The sequence below is a fragment of the Acipenser ruthenus genome, chromosome 2 (genome assembly GCF_902713425.1).
Source record: "Acipenser ruthenus chromosome 2, fAciRut3.2 maternal haplotype, whole genome shotgun sequence".
NCBI lineage: Eukaryota > Metazoa > Chordata > Actinopteri > Acipenseriformes > Acipenseridae > Acipenser > Acipenser ruthenus.
The window spans coordinates 3,323,020-3,342,378 of NC_081190.1; the positions used below are offsets into that span (position 1 = coordinate 3,323,020).

Consider the following 19,359-nt stretch of genomic DNA (forward strand, 5'->3'; position numbering starts at 1 on the left):
CTGTGGCTGACAAAGGATCTGCCACTGATGGAAACTTAGGGGCTGATTTCAAATCACTTTCATTTTGGAATTGTGGTATATTAGAAAGCAATGACCAGATTGGAGAAGAGGCGAAGAACCCTGAGCATCATGACATACCTCTCCGCCTCACTGCAGATGAATATGCTTTAGGGAGTCTTTTCAGAAGCAGGAAACAATAATGTAATAATACATACATAATAATTTAAGCAAGAACAGCAGCTGTGAATGATACTGAACGCACACAAACAATAGGATTTAAACAGGTAAGAAACACACATTATATTCCTTTAATATTACTGCCTAATTAGTTTCCAAACCTGTTCTTTGGAGGACCTCTTTAGGCTGATGTTAAAATGAGTATTGAGATCCCTGGTGGGACTGGAACATTTTACAATAAACAAACAGCCTAGAGTTGATAAATTCAACACAGGCTAACGACTTTCTTACATGTATAAAAGGCATGTGGTTCACTGTAGATTTGAATTCCCCCTCCTGTAGCAGCAAGGTTATAGCGCAAACAGGGCCAACACAAAGTCCAATTTAAATGTATTTACTTCAGGATCTGATAGAACGGGATTTTATAAATGAATTGCAGTAAAAACAGTAACAGAAACGGTAACACCACTCTTTTTTTATTTAGTAATTGATTTTGACACATTTTTCTCCCAATTTGAAATGTCCAATTGTATTTTTAGGCTCAGCTCACCGCTACCACCCCTGCGCTGACTCGGGAGTGGTGAAGACGAATAGACGCTGTCCTCCGAAACGTCAGCCGACCGCTTCTTTTCACTCTGCAGGCCCGCCATGCAGCCAGCCCATACAATTTCAGCAGCAGTTGTGCATGTCTCTTCATACTTGCAAAAATTCTGACCAGCAAGTGTGCTTTCGCTGTGTGATTGCGAACTTGCAATAGGGAGTGAAGGATTTTTATATGAGGTAGAAGAAGGTACAGAGGTGTTTGCATATAACCCAGAAACGCTAATAAGAAGTGCATTAAAGTACTGATAGAACACAACACATATGTTTCTCTGTTTCCTAACCGTCATGAAAAAAATTAAATTAAAAGAGCGAGTATAAGGGTTATTATAAAAATTCAGTCCCCACATGTTGTTACAGCTGTTGAAGTAACATACCTGCAATTAGGTACCAATTAGTAACATACCTGCAATACTCTTGCTCTTATTGTATTACTTGTATTGTATTACTTGTATTGTAACACTTGAAATGTATTTGCTTACGATTGTAAGTCGCCCTGGATAAGGGCGTCTGCTAAGAAATAAATAAATAAATAAATAAATAAATAATAATAATAATAATAATAATAATAATAATAATAATAATAATAATAATAATAATAATAATAATAATAACCTCACTGTCAACGACACCAGCTCTCTGTATGCATTGTATTTGAATCGACACAGGCAAGCTTACTGCCTATTCAGGGAGTTTTTAGGTCTAATCGTAGTGCAGAGATGAACTTTCGGGGGGGTATATCAGAACGGTGATGAGTAACACCCCAATGGACTTTCACTGAAATAACATCTTATTTATTTGACTTTTATATGTATTTGTATTTTATATATGTACGTGCATTCATTCATGTATCTGTATTATTATTTATTTATGCCATTAAATGAACTAATAATAATAATAATAATAATAATAATAATAATAATAATAATAATAATAATAATAATAATAAAGTTTTTAGTCTACAATTACTGATTTTGTTTTTTGTGAAATCTCTACAAATTATACATTTTTACTGGGTTAACCTGTTGAAGACAAGCATATGCTCGATATGTACATCTTATCAAAACGGGTCGTGGGTTCAATCCCAGGTGGGGGACACTGATGCTGTATCTTTGAGCAAGGTACTTTACCTAGATTGCTCCAGTAAAAACCCAACTGTATAAATGGGTAATTGTATGTAAAATAATGTGATATCTTGTAACAATTGTCAGTCGCCCTGGGTAAGGGCGTCTGCTAAGAAATAAACAACAACAATAATAATAATAATAATAATAATAATAATAATAATAATAATAATAGTGCTATAGTACTTTTTTGTAAGGGCACAGCTACAGCGTCGGAGCACAACGCAGTTTACAGGGAAGCCCGCAGGCGCCGGGTCCGTCTACAGGGGTCGCTGGTGCGCGGTGAGCCGAGGACACCCTAGCCGACATCATCAGTTGTATTTCCTACAAGTACGAATCTTTCACTTACTCAGCGCCCCTAGTGGCAATACAACCGCAGCGCACCTATAGCAAGTACCGAAATCAGCATCACTTCCTGTATCAATTAATCCCAACACATGGGTTAAGTGACCTCTGAAATTAGCTGTCATTATTATTATATTTTAACCCTCTGCAAAACACATGTTTGTATGTTACAAGCATTTTTTTTAGCACATCGTAGAAATATAAAATAAAAAACCTAAATAAATAAATAAAACACAGGTTTGCTTCACATTGCTGTTGCCTCCACTAGTCAGGCTGCTTTTTAGTTTTATTTTCAGTTTCATAAAATACGTATGAAAGCAGAAGACAAAGCGTCTTTCATATCTGCTTACTGCACGTTTATTCTTTTAATGACCGGAACGTCCTGCACGGTGTGTGTTCTGTAGTGAAAGGTTCGGTAAGTTTAAACTAGCACTAGTCAACAACGCGCATAGCTTCGTTTATGACCAACACAGTTTGTTGCTGTCCCTATCTGTGTTTTGTTTAAGTTAAGTGACGGACTACACAACATCTGAAGCGAAAGTGGCCTTTGCCCTGTCATTGCAGAGAGAGACAGGCCCACAGTTATATAGCAGGTGGTGTAACTATTTTATTCTGGTTAAATTGATGCATTTTATTCGCTTTATAATGTGTTCCGTGAACGATATGAAACCCGCTGGAATAAACGACGTTTATTTTTCAGTACTTCCTGAAATACAACAGTCGGTACTGTACTCGCGTTAAACCCAAGTTTATGTATTATTTCATTTTCTACGACGCCGTTTATCCGAATCAGAAACACGGTTACGTTGTATTTAATATTTGATGGGGGCTGAAGGTTCTCGATCTGTTTACTAAGTAACACAGGGAGATAAGATTCAATAATTGGTCTGCATCTTTAAATTATTTGTTTTTACTCCAGTGCAAAGTGTTTTTTATTTGTTATAAGTAAATTGTAATAAAATAATAATAATAATAATAATAATAATAATAATAATAATAATAATAATAATATCCAAGTATCCGACAGTCTGTGTTGAAAAGGGGACTCTGATCCACCCTCTAACCCTACCCTATTGTCCACTCTCCACACATCAGTATGGTGTGGGATTACCATGATTATGCAGGTGGCCATCAATACGGTACAGTATAGTATAGTTATTACTGTCAGGCTGAAGTTTTAACAGTGCCCAGAACTCTGTGTATTCACCTGCCCCAGAACAACACAGCAAAAGACAGCGTGAGGCACTGGAATAGGTGCAGGCTGACATGAAGGCAACGCGGCTCTGTAGGGTTAGGCTTTGCAAGATGAAGAAAATGAATAGGTCAGCTAGGTCAAGGGGAAGTGCGAACACTCAGATCACTTCAGATCACAGCATGAACAAGTCACACCTGAGTCTGCAGGGTTAGTAATAGGAGTTGTACATGCAGTATATAGAAGGACTAGTGTATATAACATCCGACTCCTGGCTCCTAATAATTACATAATATACTGAATATACGGCGCTGAACCCTAGGATGAGCTGGAATTTCACTGCCCCTCCCTCAAGCACACTGTTGACAGTTGTGCAGTGTTAGTGTTGTGAACTAACGTCCACGTTTCCTGAGCCAGGTTCAACCCAGTCCTCCAGAATCAGAAGCTGGTAAATCAGCCTGTTTCACTCTGTCCACTCTTAATGTTTTTTTGTGTCTTAATGTTTTTTTGTGTATACTGTTTATGGGTATTGTTTTGTGTCCCCATCAGTGTACACATTTAAAAACAAAGTACTTAAAGTCAGTCTTGTGGACAATGAGAAAACTACAAGACTCATCAGGCCTTTGGTGAAAAAATACCATAGAACAAACTAAATGCCACTTGCATTACTATAAACAATCAGGTATGTGCTAGAAAAAAAGAGAAGTTCATTGATCAAATATCAACTGATGAACTTGACATGATGTCCCTTTTAGTGCACTAACCATGTGCCTGTTCTGGTTCTGTGCATCAGTCTGTCTCTTAAACCACTTGCTCACGTCCGGTACTTTATTTCCAGATCCTTGGACCGAGCTGTATTGAAGCATGCAGTCCAGACTGCGGGGAACCTCACTGAGGCGTCACTTACTGGCAGCAGCTCTGCTTGTTGCTCTAACAGCCCAGTGCTCAGCAAGCGCAGGACAGGGTGAAGAGAGCAGCAGTGAGACCATCTCTCTTCTAGCCACCAACGGACAGCCTTTCCCCTGGAACAAAATGAGACTTCCTAGCTCTGTCAGTCCGCTCCACTACGACCTTCTGATCCACCCCAATCTCACCACGCTGGACTTCACCGGCTCAGTCAAGATCACCGTTGAGGTCAAAGAGGATACCGGCTTCGTGGTCCTGCACAGCAAGCATCTCCAGATCTCCAAGGCAGTCATTCAGCAGGGAGGGGGTGGGACCAGCCCGCTGCAGGTGTTGGAATACCCTGCGTATGAGCAAGTGGCACTGCTTTCAGCCACGCCTCTGGTTACCAACAGGCTGTATGTGATTTCCATCGAGTATGCGGCTAACCTGTCCGAGAGCTTCCACGGCTTTTATAAAAGCACCTATCGAACACAAGAAGGAGAAGTCAGGTAAACCGGCAGAATCTTACCGTAGTGTAACTTGATTTCCAGTTAACCCTAGCCTTACATTAGTTCAGGACAAGCCCCCACAACACCCACGAATTAATGGTATTTATTTGATGATTGTGGAGTATGGTACAGGAGGAGACATTTGACCATGGGGGTTGATTAAAGTGGCGATAGGAGGAGGTGGAAGAATGGGAATCGATAAAACAAAAAGATGGATGAGTGACAGGTCGATTTATATCTTTTATGATTGACTGAAAGGTGACGTAACATATGTGTGAGTGTTAGTACTTCCTCCCAAACTGAACTTACATTACACATAATTGCAATTCACTTCATTCACGTTCCAGTTTCGAAACATGAGAATTGCACAGTATACTGTATATAAGTGAATGAAAAGTTTATTTTACGAGGACATAACATTATGATAAATAGGCAAACCATAGAGGAACATCTCAGATAAGCCTAATTAACATCGCAGTAAAACCTGTAATGTTTCAAACTGCTCTCCAATGGGAGTCTTATTCCCACTCGGTTTCATCTAGGTAATCTAATAGTGATCTGATGCCTGCCTTGTGTGTTACAGAGTCCTGGCCTCGACCCAGTTTGAGCCCACGGCGGCCCGCCTGGCATTTCCCTGCTTCGACGAGCCTGCTTTCAAAGCCAACTTCTCCATCAAGATCCGAAGAGAGGCCAAGCACATCGCCTTGTCAAACATGCCCCTGGTACAGACAGTGCAGCAGTTTCTTCATTTAAACTTGAAAACAGGAGAAAACAAACCTTATTCCAACACTTACAACTCCCACTTGCTCTTGCACAAGAGAGTTAGCCCCAGTGGTGTTTTAGCAATGTAACCTTCTAGCTCTCTGCCTCGTTGGACTTGCCCAGCCAGAGACTCCCAGAGGCTCCTAGTTGAGTTGCTGCCCTAACCCCTCCTGCATTCAGCCCTGCTTGTGTTCCTCTCTGTAGGTGAAGTCTGAGGCCCTGGGTGGTGGGCTGCTGGAGGATCATTTCGACATGAGTGTGAAGATGAGCACCTACCTGGTGGCGTTTATCGTGTCCGATTTCGTATCGGTCAGCAAGATGAGCGATAACGGAGTCAAGGTAAACGTGTAGCATGCGTGCAGCGGAGTGCAGACCCAGTAAAGTGAGAATGTTTGGGGAGAATTCTTATAAGGCACAACCTTGAGTGGGAGATGGTGGTTCCCCATCTACAGGTTCATTTTGCTTTTTTGAATCCTTCACTCTTTCTGTAACCAAAGTTATTATTACTGAACAACAACTATACTTACTGTGCTGGATGTTAGTCCCAGAACACTGATGGTTCTGTGGATGGGCTTTTGTCTTGGAAGATGGTGCAATTTCTCGTTTGGTCTGTTAAAACATGTATTATGCAATATAACTTTGATCAGGCAGCAAAATGCATTGTGGATGGTCATTAAATTTGCATAAAAGTCCTGTTATGGATCTCCCCTTCAATGAACACTTGGGGCCAGTTTTTCAAAACTTGCAATTTGGATTTTGTAATCCTATATTTTGTGATCGAGATTACTTTTATCTGGATAGTTTTGATCCGTTTTTTTTTCTCCAGAAAATGTCGCTGCTGGATTACATTTATCCAGATTACAAATAATGACGATTACTAAAAATCTGTTTTTTTTAAGTAATCTCGATCACAAAATATAGGATTACAAAATCCAGGTCATTTTTATCCAGTTTTGAAAAACTGGCCCCTGGAGACTACTATTGTGGATGGATTGGGAAAGGTGACAAGACAATGCATTTGCATGAGGGCCATGTATGAGCGAATGCATCCGCTGTTCTTGTAACCATTATCTTTACCACTTTGTAACAGATCTCAGTCTATGCTGTGCCGGAGAAGATAGATCAAGCACATTTTGCTTTAGAAGCTGCAGCTAAACTCCTTGACTTCTATGAAGACTATTTTAAAATCCCATACCCGCTCCCGAAACAAGGTAAGATACTGTGTGTTAATGACTGTGTTATTCCCATACCCCTATGAGCCGAGGACTGGGTGTTCATGCAAACAAGATCCTGCATCTTGGTGAATTATTCAAATAAAGATCTTACAGTCCAAAGGTTAAAAGCCTGGGAGGACCACAATTGACACAGTGTAATGAGTGTCCATTTTGGTTTTGTTGATTGGATTGTTAATTGTTGAAAACTTTAGTTCTTTTTCTTGCTTTTTATCTCTTTTGCAGACCTGGCTGCTATTCCTGATTTCCAGTCCGGAGCGATGGAGAACTGGGGCCTGACAACCTACCGGGAGTCGGCCCTCCTGTTCAACCCAAAAACCTCCTCGGCCTCAGAGAAGCTGGGCATCACCATGATCATCGCTCACGAGCTGGCACACCAGGTACCAGGGGCTCGCTCCTGCAGGGCGGAGGGCAAAGGCATGCGCTAATTCAGCTCTGATTCACAGCTGCTTCAGTCACAACTGACTGGACTTCTCTCTGGAATGCATTTTACAAGCTGGCTGTGAAAATATCCAGGCTCTTGAGCTCAATACGGTTTATTTAGCTCACTTATGTCTCTTCTGAATATCCAATTTTAATGGGTTTTTAAAAGGGTTTAAAAGGACAAGCCATTGTCTTTGGTTAAATAAAAGATTATAAGAACTATGATTTTGACAAGTTATGTAAATGACCCCCAGGCAACCCGGCCTATCAGACCCATTGTCACAAAAGATGCCCTGTCCACCTCCCGCCCTCTGTCTACGGTCTTTACAGTATTGTGCTCCCTTTTAATTTGATACACAAATGTGTTTAATTCCTGATTAGGCAATGTACTCTGTAACTCACAAAGAGCGCACTCTGGTCTTGGTTGTGGACAACACAAATGCTGGTAAAGTGAATCATTTGAAAGGGTTTTCATTTCAAACAGGGAGCAGTGCTTCAGGTGTGTGTTGAGCGAGTTCTAATCCAGGCCTCTCGCCTCTCGTCTCTCGCAGTGGTTTGGTAACCTGGTTACCATGGAGTGGTGGAATGACTTGTGGCTGAACGAAGGCTTCGCCAAGTTCATGGAGTATGTGTCTGTCAACATCACCAATCCGGAGCTGCAGGTGGTGAGTGGAAAATGCTTATCCATTCTCAAGAACCCTTGGTAAGGACACTCTTTATCACTAATATTGAGAGGATAGGAATGTGGAGGTACGTGTTCGCTCTGGTCTAGTCTGTGTGGGTCATGATGTTACTGCTAACCCTGAGAGACCCTGTTGTAATGAATCTCATCCTAGCGGCTGATCACTTAATTATACTGACATCAGCCTATGGCCCACACTTCCCTCTCGATATAGAGCTTGCTCTTCAGTTGAATGGTAAGACGTTCATCTTTGAACCGTGTGGTTTGCAGCTCGCATCCAACCCTTGCCTTTCCATTCAGTTCAATGAGTTGAGATGCCAGCACATTACACTCTGGCTGACAGTGTCGTTCTGTCCTCTGCAGGAGGATTACTTCCTGGGACAGTGCTTCAATGCCATGGAGGTGGATGCTCTGAGCTCCTCCCACCCCATCTCCACTCCAGTGCAGAACCCCGCCCAGATCCAGGAGATGTTCGATGATGTGTCCTATGCAAAGGTAGAATAAGAATCTTCTAATCGTATTAATGATAGAGGCTACAGGTTTTGAGGTGTTGGAGTCTGTTCAATTGATCTTAACTGGTGGATCTGGAAACCACCACTAGATCATTAAAGTAGAGCCTTTTTTGAACTTTTCTTTAATCTAACATCATTTAGATTCATTGAATAGATCCCATTGTCTTAAAATGTGGAATCTTATTGTTCATATTGCTCACTGAAAAGGGACTGTTTTGTCCACAAACCTCTAACAATACATACTTTATAAATACTTTTTTCAAAATTTTCCATGTGTCCATTTTACAAGCCATTCTAGAATTCCTCTTTCACTTTGCCCCCATGGAGTTTTACAAACCATTCTAGAATTCCTCTTTCACTTTGCCCCCATAGAGTTTTACAAACCATTCTAGAATTCCTCTTTCACTTTGCCCCCATGGAGTTTTACAAACCATTCTAGAATTCCTCTTTCACTTTGCCCCCATGGAGTTTTACAAACCATTCTAGAATTCCTCTTTCACTTTGCCCCCATGGAGTTTTACAAACCATTCTAGAATTCCTCTTTCACTTTGCCCCCATGGAGTTTTACAAACCATTCTAGAATTCCTCTTTCTCTTTGCCCCCATGGAGTTTTTGGAGTCTAGTTCATCTTGTAGTCCGTTGACAGGCTTTAACACTGAAGAGTTTCTCACATGTTTTAATATAGTTTGATTTGTTTTGTTCCAGGGTGCTTGCATATTAAATATGTTAAGAGACTTCCTGACTGCAGATGCTTTCAAAATCGGCATTATCCGCTACCTGCGTCGCTACAGTTACGAGAACACCCGCAATGAACACCTCTGGGAAAGCCTCACCAATGTAAGCAAGATCATCCTTCTTTACACCTTATTAATGATTTACCTTATCAATGTCACGGACTGTCCAAGGCGACCAGTACTATGGCAACGAGCAATGTTTTTGCAAACAGTGTCTTTACAGCTATAGAAAGGCTGCTTTGCACAAGCAGTTATAGGGCTTTTAAAGTGCATTGAGCTAACTTAATCATTCCAGCAAATCATACCTAATATGTATTGATTAGAAAACAAATGTTGAATTAGATTTGTTTTCTAGTCTGTTAGTGAAGAATAATTATTGATGACTCTGTGCAGATACTGCAGTGTTGCACTCCTGTTTCAAAAGGTCATGTAAAGTCAAGTCGTCGCCATATGAAAAGCAGCTCTAGGTTACTGGGGTGACGAGGCAATGCGGGAAGCTTCTGGGAGTTTTATATTTTGTAAAGAAAATAAAGGGCGGGCATTTTTAATGTTTCAAGTTTTTTTTATTATTCTTGTGAAATATATAGTATAAAACGAAACCTTCTGAATTGTTTTTTTTTTAATGTACGAGAACTCAAACTCCCAGAAGCAGCTTTTTACTCTTTGCTACGTTTCCTGAGTGGAAAGGATTAGGAGTCCTGTGAAGAGCTTTCAAAGAGACATTAAGATGGGAATGAGTGTTGCTGAGAGGCAGGCATGTGTTTGCTCTGCAGATTTGCCAGTCGGATGATCTGGATGAGGGGCGTCTGCAGGGAGATGGGTTTTGTGCAGGAAACCAGCAGCTTTCAGCAACCGCGGTAAGAGATCACATGATATCAGGCCTTATTATCAAAGTGTTTACTGGTCTTTAAAAGGATTAAATCAAACATACAGTGCCTTGCGAAAGTATTCGGCCCCCTTGAACTTTGCGACCTTTTGCCACTTCAGGCTTCACACATAAAGATATGAAATTGTAATTTTTTGTGAAGAATCAACAACAAGTGGGACACAATCATGAAGTGGAACGAAATTTATTGGATATTTCAAACTTTTTTAACAAATAAAAAACTGAAAAATTGGGCGTGCAAAATTATTCAGCCCCCTTAAGTTAATACTTTGTAGCGCCACCTTTTGCTGCGATTACAGCTGTAAGTCGCTTGGGGTATGTCTCTATCAGTTTTGCACATCGAGAGACTGAAATTTTTGCCCATTCCTCCTTGCAAAACAGCTCGAGCTCAGTGAGGTTGGATGGAGAGCATTTGTGAACAGCAGTTTTTGACTTGGCCATTCTAACACCTGGATATGTTTATTTGTGAACCATTCCATTGTAGATTTTGCTTTATGTTTTGGATCATTGTCTTGTTGGAAGACAAATCTCCATCCCAGTCTCAGGTCTTTTGCAGACTCCATCAGGTTTTCTTCCAGAATGGTCCTGTATTTGGCTCCATCCATCTTCCCATCAATTTTAACCATCTTCCCTGTCCCTGCTGAAGAAAAGCAGGCCCAAACCATGATGCTGCCACCACCATGTTTGACAGTGGGGATGGTGTGTTCAGGGTGATGAGCTGTGTTGCTTTTACGCCAAACATAACGTTTTGCATTGTTGCCAAAAAGTTCGATTTTGGTTTCATCTGACCAGAGCACCTTCTTCCACATGTTTGGTGTGTCTCCCAGGTGGCTTGTGGCAAACTGTAAACGACACTTTTTATGGATATCTTTAAGAAATGGCTTTCTTCTTGCCACTCTTCCATAAAGGCCAGATTTGTGCAGTATACGACTGATTGTTGTCCTATGGACAGAGTCTCCCACCTCAGCTGTAGATCTCTGCAGTTCATCCAGAGTGATCATGGGCCTCTTGGCTGCATCTCTGATCAGTCTTCTCCTTGTATGAGCTGAAAGTTTAGAGGGACGGCCAGGTCTTGGTAGATTTGCAGTGGTCTGATACTCCTTCCATTTCAATATTATCGCTTGCACAGTGCTCCTTGGGATGTTTAAAGCTTGGGAAATCTTTTTGTATCCAAATCCGGCTTTAAACTTCTCCACAACAGTATCTCGGACCTGCCTGGTGTGTTCCTTGTTCTTCATGATGCTCTCTGCGCTTTAAACGGACCTCTGAGACTATCACAGTGCAGGTGCATTTATACGGAGACTTGATTACACACAGGTGGATTCTATTTATCATCATTAGTCATTTAGGTCAACATTGGATCATTCAGAGATCCTCACTGAACTTCTGGAGAGAGTTTGCTGCACTGAAAGTAAAGGGGCTGAATAATTTTGCACGCCCAATTTTTCAGTTTTTTATTTGTTAAAAAAGTTTGAAATATCCAATAAATTTCGTTCCACTTCATGATTGTGTCCCACTTGTTGTTGATTCTTCACAAAAAATTACAGTTTCATATCTTTATGTTTGAAGCCTGAAATGTGGCAAAAGGTTGCAAAGTTCAAGGGGGCCGAATACTTTCGCAAGGCACTGTAGCTATGTTATAAAGCAGCAGGAACATCTTTCAGCATCTCTTGCTTTGCATTGCAATCCAGGATTGCATTGTTGCATCCAATGAAAAAAAGTTATTTACAAACCGCTAACCAAGATCATGCAACAGTCTCTTGAGACAGGGGTTGTACCGACAGACTGGAGAATTGCAAACGTAATACCGATCCACAAAAAGGGAGACAAAACCGAACCAGGTAACTACAGACCAATAAGCCTGACTTATGTAAACTTATGGAAACTATAATAAGATCCAAAATGGAAAATTACCTATATGGGAACAGTATCCTGGGAGACAGTCAGCATGGTTTTATGAAAGGGAGATCGTGTCTAACTAACCTGCTTGATTTTTTTGAGGATGCAGCATTGACAATGGATAATTGCAAAGCATATGACATGGTTTATTTAGATTTCCAGAAAGCTTTTGACAAAGTCCTGCATAAAAGATTAATTCTCAAACTGAATGCAGTAAGGATCCAAGGAAATGCATGCACATGGATTAGGGAGTGGTTAACATGTAGAAAACAGAAAGTACTGATTAGAGGAGAAACCTCTAAATGGAGCAAGGTAACCAGTGGAGTACCACTGCTCTTCGTAATCTACATTAATGACTTAGATTCTGGTATAGTAAGCAAACTTGTTAAATTTGCAGACAACACAAAAATAGGAGGAGTGAATCTATTCAGTCTTGAACAAAGAAGACTATGCGGCGATCTGATTCAAGCATTCAAAAATCCTAAAAGGTATTGACAATGTCGACCCAGGGGACTTTTTTGACCTGAAAAAAGAAACAAGGACCAGGGGTCACAAATGGAGATTAGATAAAGGGGCATTCAGAACAGAAAATAAGAGGCACTTTTTTACACAGAAAATTGTGGGAGTCTAGAACCAACTCCCCAGTAATGTTGTTGAAGCTGACACCCTGGGATCCTTCAAGAAGCTGCTTGATGAGATTCTGGGATCAATAAGCTACTAACAACCAGACGAGCAAGATGGACTGAATGGCCTCCTCTCGTTTGTAAACTTTCTTCTGTTTTTATGTTCTAATGCTGATGCTTTCAGCAGAGCCCTAAGAGATCAGAGCACTGCTTTGGGTAATTTATTGTGAATTGTGTGTGTTTCAGAAATGGTACATGCATGACGAGCTGGATGTGAAGACCATGATGAACACCTGGACCCTACAGCAGGGCTTCCCCCTGATCAGTGTGAGCGTGCGCGGGAGGGAGGTGCGCCTGAGCCAGGAGAGATACCTCAAGGGCTCCGACCCCTCCCAGTCCTCCCAGTAAGACTGGAGCTCCACTGGAAATGCATTTAGCCTGTCGACATTTAACAAATGGTCCCAGACTGAACTTGTTTGTGAACTCGTACATTATTTTACTAACACAGTACATCAGGGTCTAGTTTAATGATCTCAGCCGTGGTGACGGATCTTAATACTGTCGTCTTTTATTATTCCTGCTGGTGTTTTCTCACTCGACCAGCTTATTAACATTACTCAATACAATAAAGATACAGTGAAAGGAGGTCCTCTGAAAATCAGAGACATTTAGTATTGAGGTTCGCCACTCTTAAATATACCCCATAATCTTATTTTTTTCCTTTTAAAAATAAAAGGTATTTTATGCCAGCTATTTTTCTACCTGTTAAGATAGCCCCACTAGCCCCCCTGTATTTTGAACGGTATACACTTTCTTAAAGAAAACAATACCAGCTTGATTTGTAACCTTAGGGTCCCTGAATAAGCATCACAGTTTACTGGGTTGCCTGGGGAACATAGTTTTTAAATGTTATTTATTTCTAAGAAGTGTATTGTTTGCTTTCCAGGTACTTGTGGCATGTTCCATTGACCTACATTACCAGTAACTCCAACACAGTCCACAGATTCCTGCTTAAAGCCAAGAACGGTACGGTACAGCACAGCACCTGCAGGATTATTGAGAAGTCCCATAATAGAATATAAGATTCCAAGTGTAGGGGTCCCAGGCCTCACCTGGTGAAGGCACTGGCGCGGGTGCGAGTCCTACAGTCAGGGGAGCGAGGGTTCCTGGCTGTGCCACGTTGTCGAGCTCCTGGGTGTAAAGAGGCGATTGTCTTGGCAGTGGGATCGGAGGACGCCCACTGACTTTCAGTTGTCCTGAAATGTGTGGGGAGTTGCTGTGGTGAGGGAACATAATTAGACATTTTAAATTGGGGAGAAAAACTAACAAGACAAAACAGAAGACCCCATGAATTTGAATGTGTATGTGTACAGCACTGTATAAGTCTTGCAAATGAAATAATATAACCCTTGCTCAAACCCAAACTCAAGACTGAACATCCCTACTTTAAAACTTTCTAAAGCTCCTGATTGAAAAGCGTTGTGCATGGAGCCCCCAGTTTGTGTGTTTACTCAATGAAAGCTTCTTCCCTAGATGTCCTCTTTCTCCCTGAGGAGGTGGAGTGGATCAAGTTCAATGTGGGGATGAACGGATATTACATTGTGCACTACGAAGGCGAGGGCTGGGATGCCCTGATCAACCTGCTTCAGAAGAACCACACGGCTCTGAGCAGCAATGACAGGGCCAGTCTCCTCAACAACGCCTTCCAGCTGGTCAGGTGAGGAGTTCAGCAGCAGTACACCCTTCATTCGAGAGCAGCTACTGTAGCTTCAAATGACGCTTCAGCATTACCTTTCTATGGGATTTGCAAATTTACTTTTATTGACTTTATCGTATGACCTGGAGATGTGTTTTGAAAATCCCAGCAACTTATCAATGTGTGTGTGTCTGCGTGTGTTTGTGTGTGTGTGTGTGTGTGTGTGTGTGTGTGTGTGTGTGTGGTTGTGTTTATGTGTATATTTGTGTGTGTGTGGTTGTGTTTGTGTGTGTGTGTATGTGTGGTTGTGTTTGTTTGGTTGTGGTTGTGTTTGTGTGTGTGTGTGTGTGTGTGTGTGTTTGTATGTGTGTGTGTGTTTGTGTGTGTGTGTGTGTGTGGTTGTGTTTATGTGTATATTTGTGTGTGTGTGTGTGTTTGTGTGTGTGTGTGTGCGCGTGTGGTTGTGTTTGTGTGCGTTTGCGTTTGTGTTTGTCAGCATCGGGAAGCTGCCCCTGGACAAGGCCCTGGACCTGACCCTCTATCTGAAGCACGAGACGGAGATCATGCCGGTGACGCAGGGCCTGAGGGAGCTCGTCCCACTCTACAAGCTCATGGAGAAGAGAGACATGAGCGATGTGGAGAACAAGATGAAGGTAGGATCGCATTCTTCAACCCGTTCAGCACTGAGACACTTTGCAGAAAGACTACTTCAGTAGTTTCAGTGCCAGATACTGAAAAAGGGCTAAAACATACATGTTAGTATACTAGATTAGTTGGAGTCATCTTTCCTGTACTATTGAGTGGGTGGAGTTTTGAGTGAGTGGTTATGTTTGATAGACCTGTATACACATCTGCAGGGATGAAAGTTAGTTATTCTAAACAAAGAAAACTTGGTAGCTTTATGTTTCTGACCCCAGCAACAGACTAGACTCCATGTGATGGAAGCAGACTGCCCCACTTGCTGTAGCTTACTGTGCAAACACACTTCAGAGGTCATTTTACATGTTTTCAGTTATTCTCAGTGGTTCAAGATTCCTTTGCTCCAATACTGACTTACTATCAACTTTACCAGAATCCACCTGGCTGTGAACTTGCTTGGGCATTGAACAGATTTCCTTGTTGCATTTAAATCATGTGACAGTGTGATCTTTGAACTCTGTTGGCCCCACCAGCTTTGCATATACATATAGCGAGAGTAGGTGGGGCGTGCTGAATAGAAAAGTCAATTTGATAAAGCACACTGCATGGCAGATTCATCACAACAAGCGCGTGTGTTCCTCTGGTTGTGGTTCTTTCAGGGCTACATAGTGCAGCTGTTCAGAGAGCTGATTGACAGGCAGACGTGGAGTGACGAGGGCTCTGTGTCTCAGAGGATGCTGCGCAGTTACCTGCTCATGTTCGCCTGCATGCGCGGATACCAGCCCTGCGTGGACAAGGCTGAGCGCTTGTTCCAGGAATGGAAGGAGTCCAATGGGAATCTAAGGTCAGCCCTCTCACTCGTCTGGGACAGCCATGGATGCTGATGTTGCAAGATCAAAGAAGCATTGGCAGTTAAAGTTAAAGTAATACAGTGCTGTTTGCTGCACAGAGAAGTACAATTAAATATTGAACACAGAAAAGATAAAGCATGTATGGTCTGCTTGGCACATAGAAGATCCCAATAGGACCATTTTGAAGAAGAACATTGTTTTCAACTCTGGTACTCCAAAACTCTCAAACAAGCCAAATAATCGTGCCTGGCTATATTACTACCTTAGTTCAGATAAAGACTTCCCCAGTCTCCATATCCAAAGACATACAGTTAGGACCACTGCCCAGTCTCCCTCCCTGAATGAATCCACATCTAAAAAGTGTGTATGCTTGTGCTATCTACATTTCCATCAAAAAATGGTCCTTGCTAAGCGACTGTCACTAAAGAGGCATTTGTGTGATTGTCAGCTGTCAGCTGTGAAAGACCCAATGAACATCTTTGTCACATTGTGCTTTTAAAGTTGTGCCGTTACTCATTTGCTTGTGTAACAGATTGCTTGTTTAAAACTCTGCCCCCGTGTTGGGTTCTGGCTGCTGCTGACCCGGCCCTCTCTGTTCTGTTCCCAGTTTGCCGAGCGACGTGGTGCTGGCGGTTTACTCTGTCGGAGCTCAGACGCCTGAAGGGTGGGACTTCCTGTTCGAGCAGTACCGCCGGTCCCTCTTCAGCGCAGTGAAGAGCCAGATTAAGTCAGCTCTGACCATCAGCAGGATGCCACACAAGCTTCAGTGGTGAGAATTTCCTGTTTGGTAACATTTCACCACCTTGTATATTCCAGTTTCCTCCTGCAGACCCCTGACTCCCCCACGCCCCAAATGGTATAACCCTGTTGTGAGCATTTCATTGAAGAAAAAAAATAATAATTCAAGCTCCATCAGTTTTTCAGTTTTCCAGTTTTGTGAGAGAACAAAAAACAAAACTTTTTTTTTTTTTTTTTACCCTAATTTCAATTTCTGAAAACGTGCTTAGAAATGGAAATCATAAGAGTTGTTACACGATCGCTGCAGCCTCTTCTCAAAGATGTCTTCTCTCTCAGTACAGATGGTACACCAACCCCTGGTAACATACTGATTTGTGTATATCTGCTGTCTGCTCTGTGTTCTGCATTCAGAACCACTGTGTATTATAAACGCTGCTCTTATCAGTGTTCAGTATGCTGTCTGCTCTGTGTTCTGCATTCAGAACCACTGTGTATCATAAACGCTGCTCTTATCAGTGTTCAGTATGCTGTCTGCTCTGTGTTCTGCATTCAGAACCACTGTGTATCCTGTGTATTATAAACGCTGCTCTTATCAGTGTTCAGTATGCTGTCTGCTCTGTGTTCTGCATTCAGAACCACTGTGTATCCTCTGTGTATTATAAACGCTGCTCTTATCAGTGTTCAGTATGCTGTCTGCTCTGTGTTCTGCATTCAGAACCACTGTGTATCCTCTGTGTATTATAAACACTGCTCTTATCAGTGTTCAGTATGCTGTCTGCTCTGTGTTCTGCATTCAGAACCACTGTGTATCCTCTGTGTATTATAAACGCTGCTCTTATCAGTGTTCAGTATGCTGTCTGCTCTGTGTGCCCCCTCAGGATAATGGAACAAAGCCTTCAAGGAGACACCTTGAAAATGCAGGACCTGCCCTACGTTGTTGTGCACGTCAGCAAAAACCCAGCCGGACACAAACATGCCTGGGAGTTCCTGAAGACTAACTGGCACACACTGGTGAAAAAGTACATGGGGTTTGACTGTTTGTGTGTGTCGGCAGTAGCCTGAATAATCTATTTTCTGACTTGTTTGGGGGAGGGTGGGTACCATGCTAAACTATGAGACAGACGCTGTGCTCATTTTCTATTTTTCCCTTGTAAAGGTTTGATCTGGGCTCCCGTTCGATTGCACACATGGTGACTGGAGTGACTAACCAGTATTCCACATGGGAGATGCTCGAGGAGGTAACGACACATCTTACTTACCTAACGGCAGGGTGGGAGTTAGCCAGCTGATTGGGGATTAGAATCAAGACTGTAGTTTTACAATTTACATGATTTCGTGCAAGTAAAATTCAGATTGTAGCAGTTGTTGAATATATACATGGATTGGATCCTGTTGGTGTGGCCATCTGCAGACTGTATTTAAAACAAGACTTGAATGCCTTGGACCTGTACTGTGACCTCAGTAGCGTTGAACAGATATTCTGCTGAGGATTGATAATAGGTGTAGAAGTAGTGGTATTGTTGTGAGTGATCAGGATTGAATACAGAGCAGCAGGTCAGCTCCGGTACTAAAGCAGACTCTCCCCAGGTGAGAGGGTTCTTCGAGGCCCTGGAGGAGAGCGGATCTCAGCTGCGCTGTGTCCAGCAGGCAGTGGAGAGCATCGAGGAGAACATCCGCTGGATGGACAAGAACCTGGACAAGGTCAAGGGCTGGCTGCAGCGCAATCACCTGTAAAGAGGTTCTCGAAAGCTGGACTGAGGGAGGTGGTTTCAGACCAGCTTTAATTTAACACCGAAGTCCTGATGGTTGTGGTCCCAGAATGTACAATTCAAAATGATCAGAGGCTGGAAGGGTTTTGTTCACTCCCGCATTCATCCTCCTTTGGGACTCATTTCATTTATCAGAGTAAAACAGAAAATCACACACCAGGCAGACAATTCTTTAAAAAAAATAAATAAATAACGCAAACATATTTAATGCATTTGTAGGAACATGGATTATGAACCAAACAAAAAAATGTTTTTCAGTACTATTACTGTTAAAATCTAGAAGGTGTGGCCATCTGCAGACTGTATTTAAAACAAGACTTTTTTGTTTTAGTAAAATTACATTAGTCTGTTTATCACAGAGCAGCGTTCTTCTCTTTCAAACTAGCAATACCAATAGGTATTCCTTTTGCATACTAGTGTACACAGGGTGGTTCATAAACAATGCCTCTTTGAAACAAAACATTATTACAGAAAAGATTCAGCACAAAACTAGGTGCAAACATCACACCCGCATTCTGGACCATGTCCTCCAGCAGCTACCTGGAATCAAAGCATTGCTGGATCTCACTTCAAACACGTTTGTTTTGTCATTTCTTTCATAAGGTTCATGGTTTATAAATCAGCCTTGTATATTGTGGATATGATTAAAGCTGGCAGGATTAGTTCTTTAATTGGCGGGGTTGTCTTTCTATTGCTTAAAGAATCATTTGTTTTTTAAATGACAGTTTTTGTGTAGGATAGTATCATTTATTTTGCAGTGTTTTCACTGCAGTTACCAAGATGAAGTAGCACAAAATCTGTAATGCTTTCCACATTAAAAGTGTACCGTTTGAAAAGCAAGCAAAGAACATTACAATTCACATGCATAGGTGAATGTATTCCTGACCCGGCACAGCCCGTTGCTTTTCGTTTTGTAAGACGTGGTCTGAACACTCTTGTGAAATGTGAATGATGACGTGTGTGCTGTACCATGTGACAGAAGAGAAAGGAGGGTGAGCTTTTTGTTGCTGTGTCTGATCAGGAACAACTGTTAAATAAAACAATCATGACAACCCGTCTGATGCTGGTTTGTATTCATTAG

The 19,359-nt window shown here is 41.9% G+C and overlaps 1 protein-coding gene across 3 annotated transcripts; it reads left to right on the forward strand.

Annotated features, from left to right (window-relative positions):
• Positions 1-2,393: 2,393 nt before the first annotated feature.
• On the forward strand, positions 2,394-19,332 carry LOC117403897 (endoplasmic reticulum aminopeptidase 1-like). Of its 3 annotated transcripts, none has more exons than XM_058986462.1 (19): positions 2,394-2,635; positions 4,277-4,832; positions 5,416-5,554; positions 5,799-5,933; positions 6,685-6,805; positions 7,052-7,206; positions 7,801-7,914; positions 8,295-8,426; positions 9,149-9,280; positions 9,951-10,034; positions 12,832-12,989; positions 13,532-13,611; positions 14,119-14,302; positions 14,778-14,934; positions 15,580-15,764; positions 16,379-16,540; positions 17,388-17,528; positions 17,666-17,747; positions 18,097-19,332. In XM_058986462.1, the coding sequence occupies exons 2-19, from the start codon at positions 4,303-4,305 to the stop codon at positions 18,241-18,243; spliced, it is 2,838 nt and encodes a 945-aa protein (XP_058842445.1). In that variant the 5' UTR covers positions 2,394-2,635; positions 4,277-4,302; the 3' UTR covers positions 18,244-19,332. The 3 variants fall into 3 exon arrangements, with proteins under 3 accessions (XP_058842445.1, XP_058842431.1, XP_058842440.1); XM_058986448.1 differs by having other exon boundaries at positions 2,395-2,661; XM_058986457.1 differs by lacking the exon at positions 2,394-2,635 and adding an exon at positions 2,683-2,839.
• Positions 19,333-19,359: the final 27 nt, after the last annotated feature.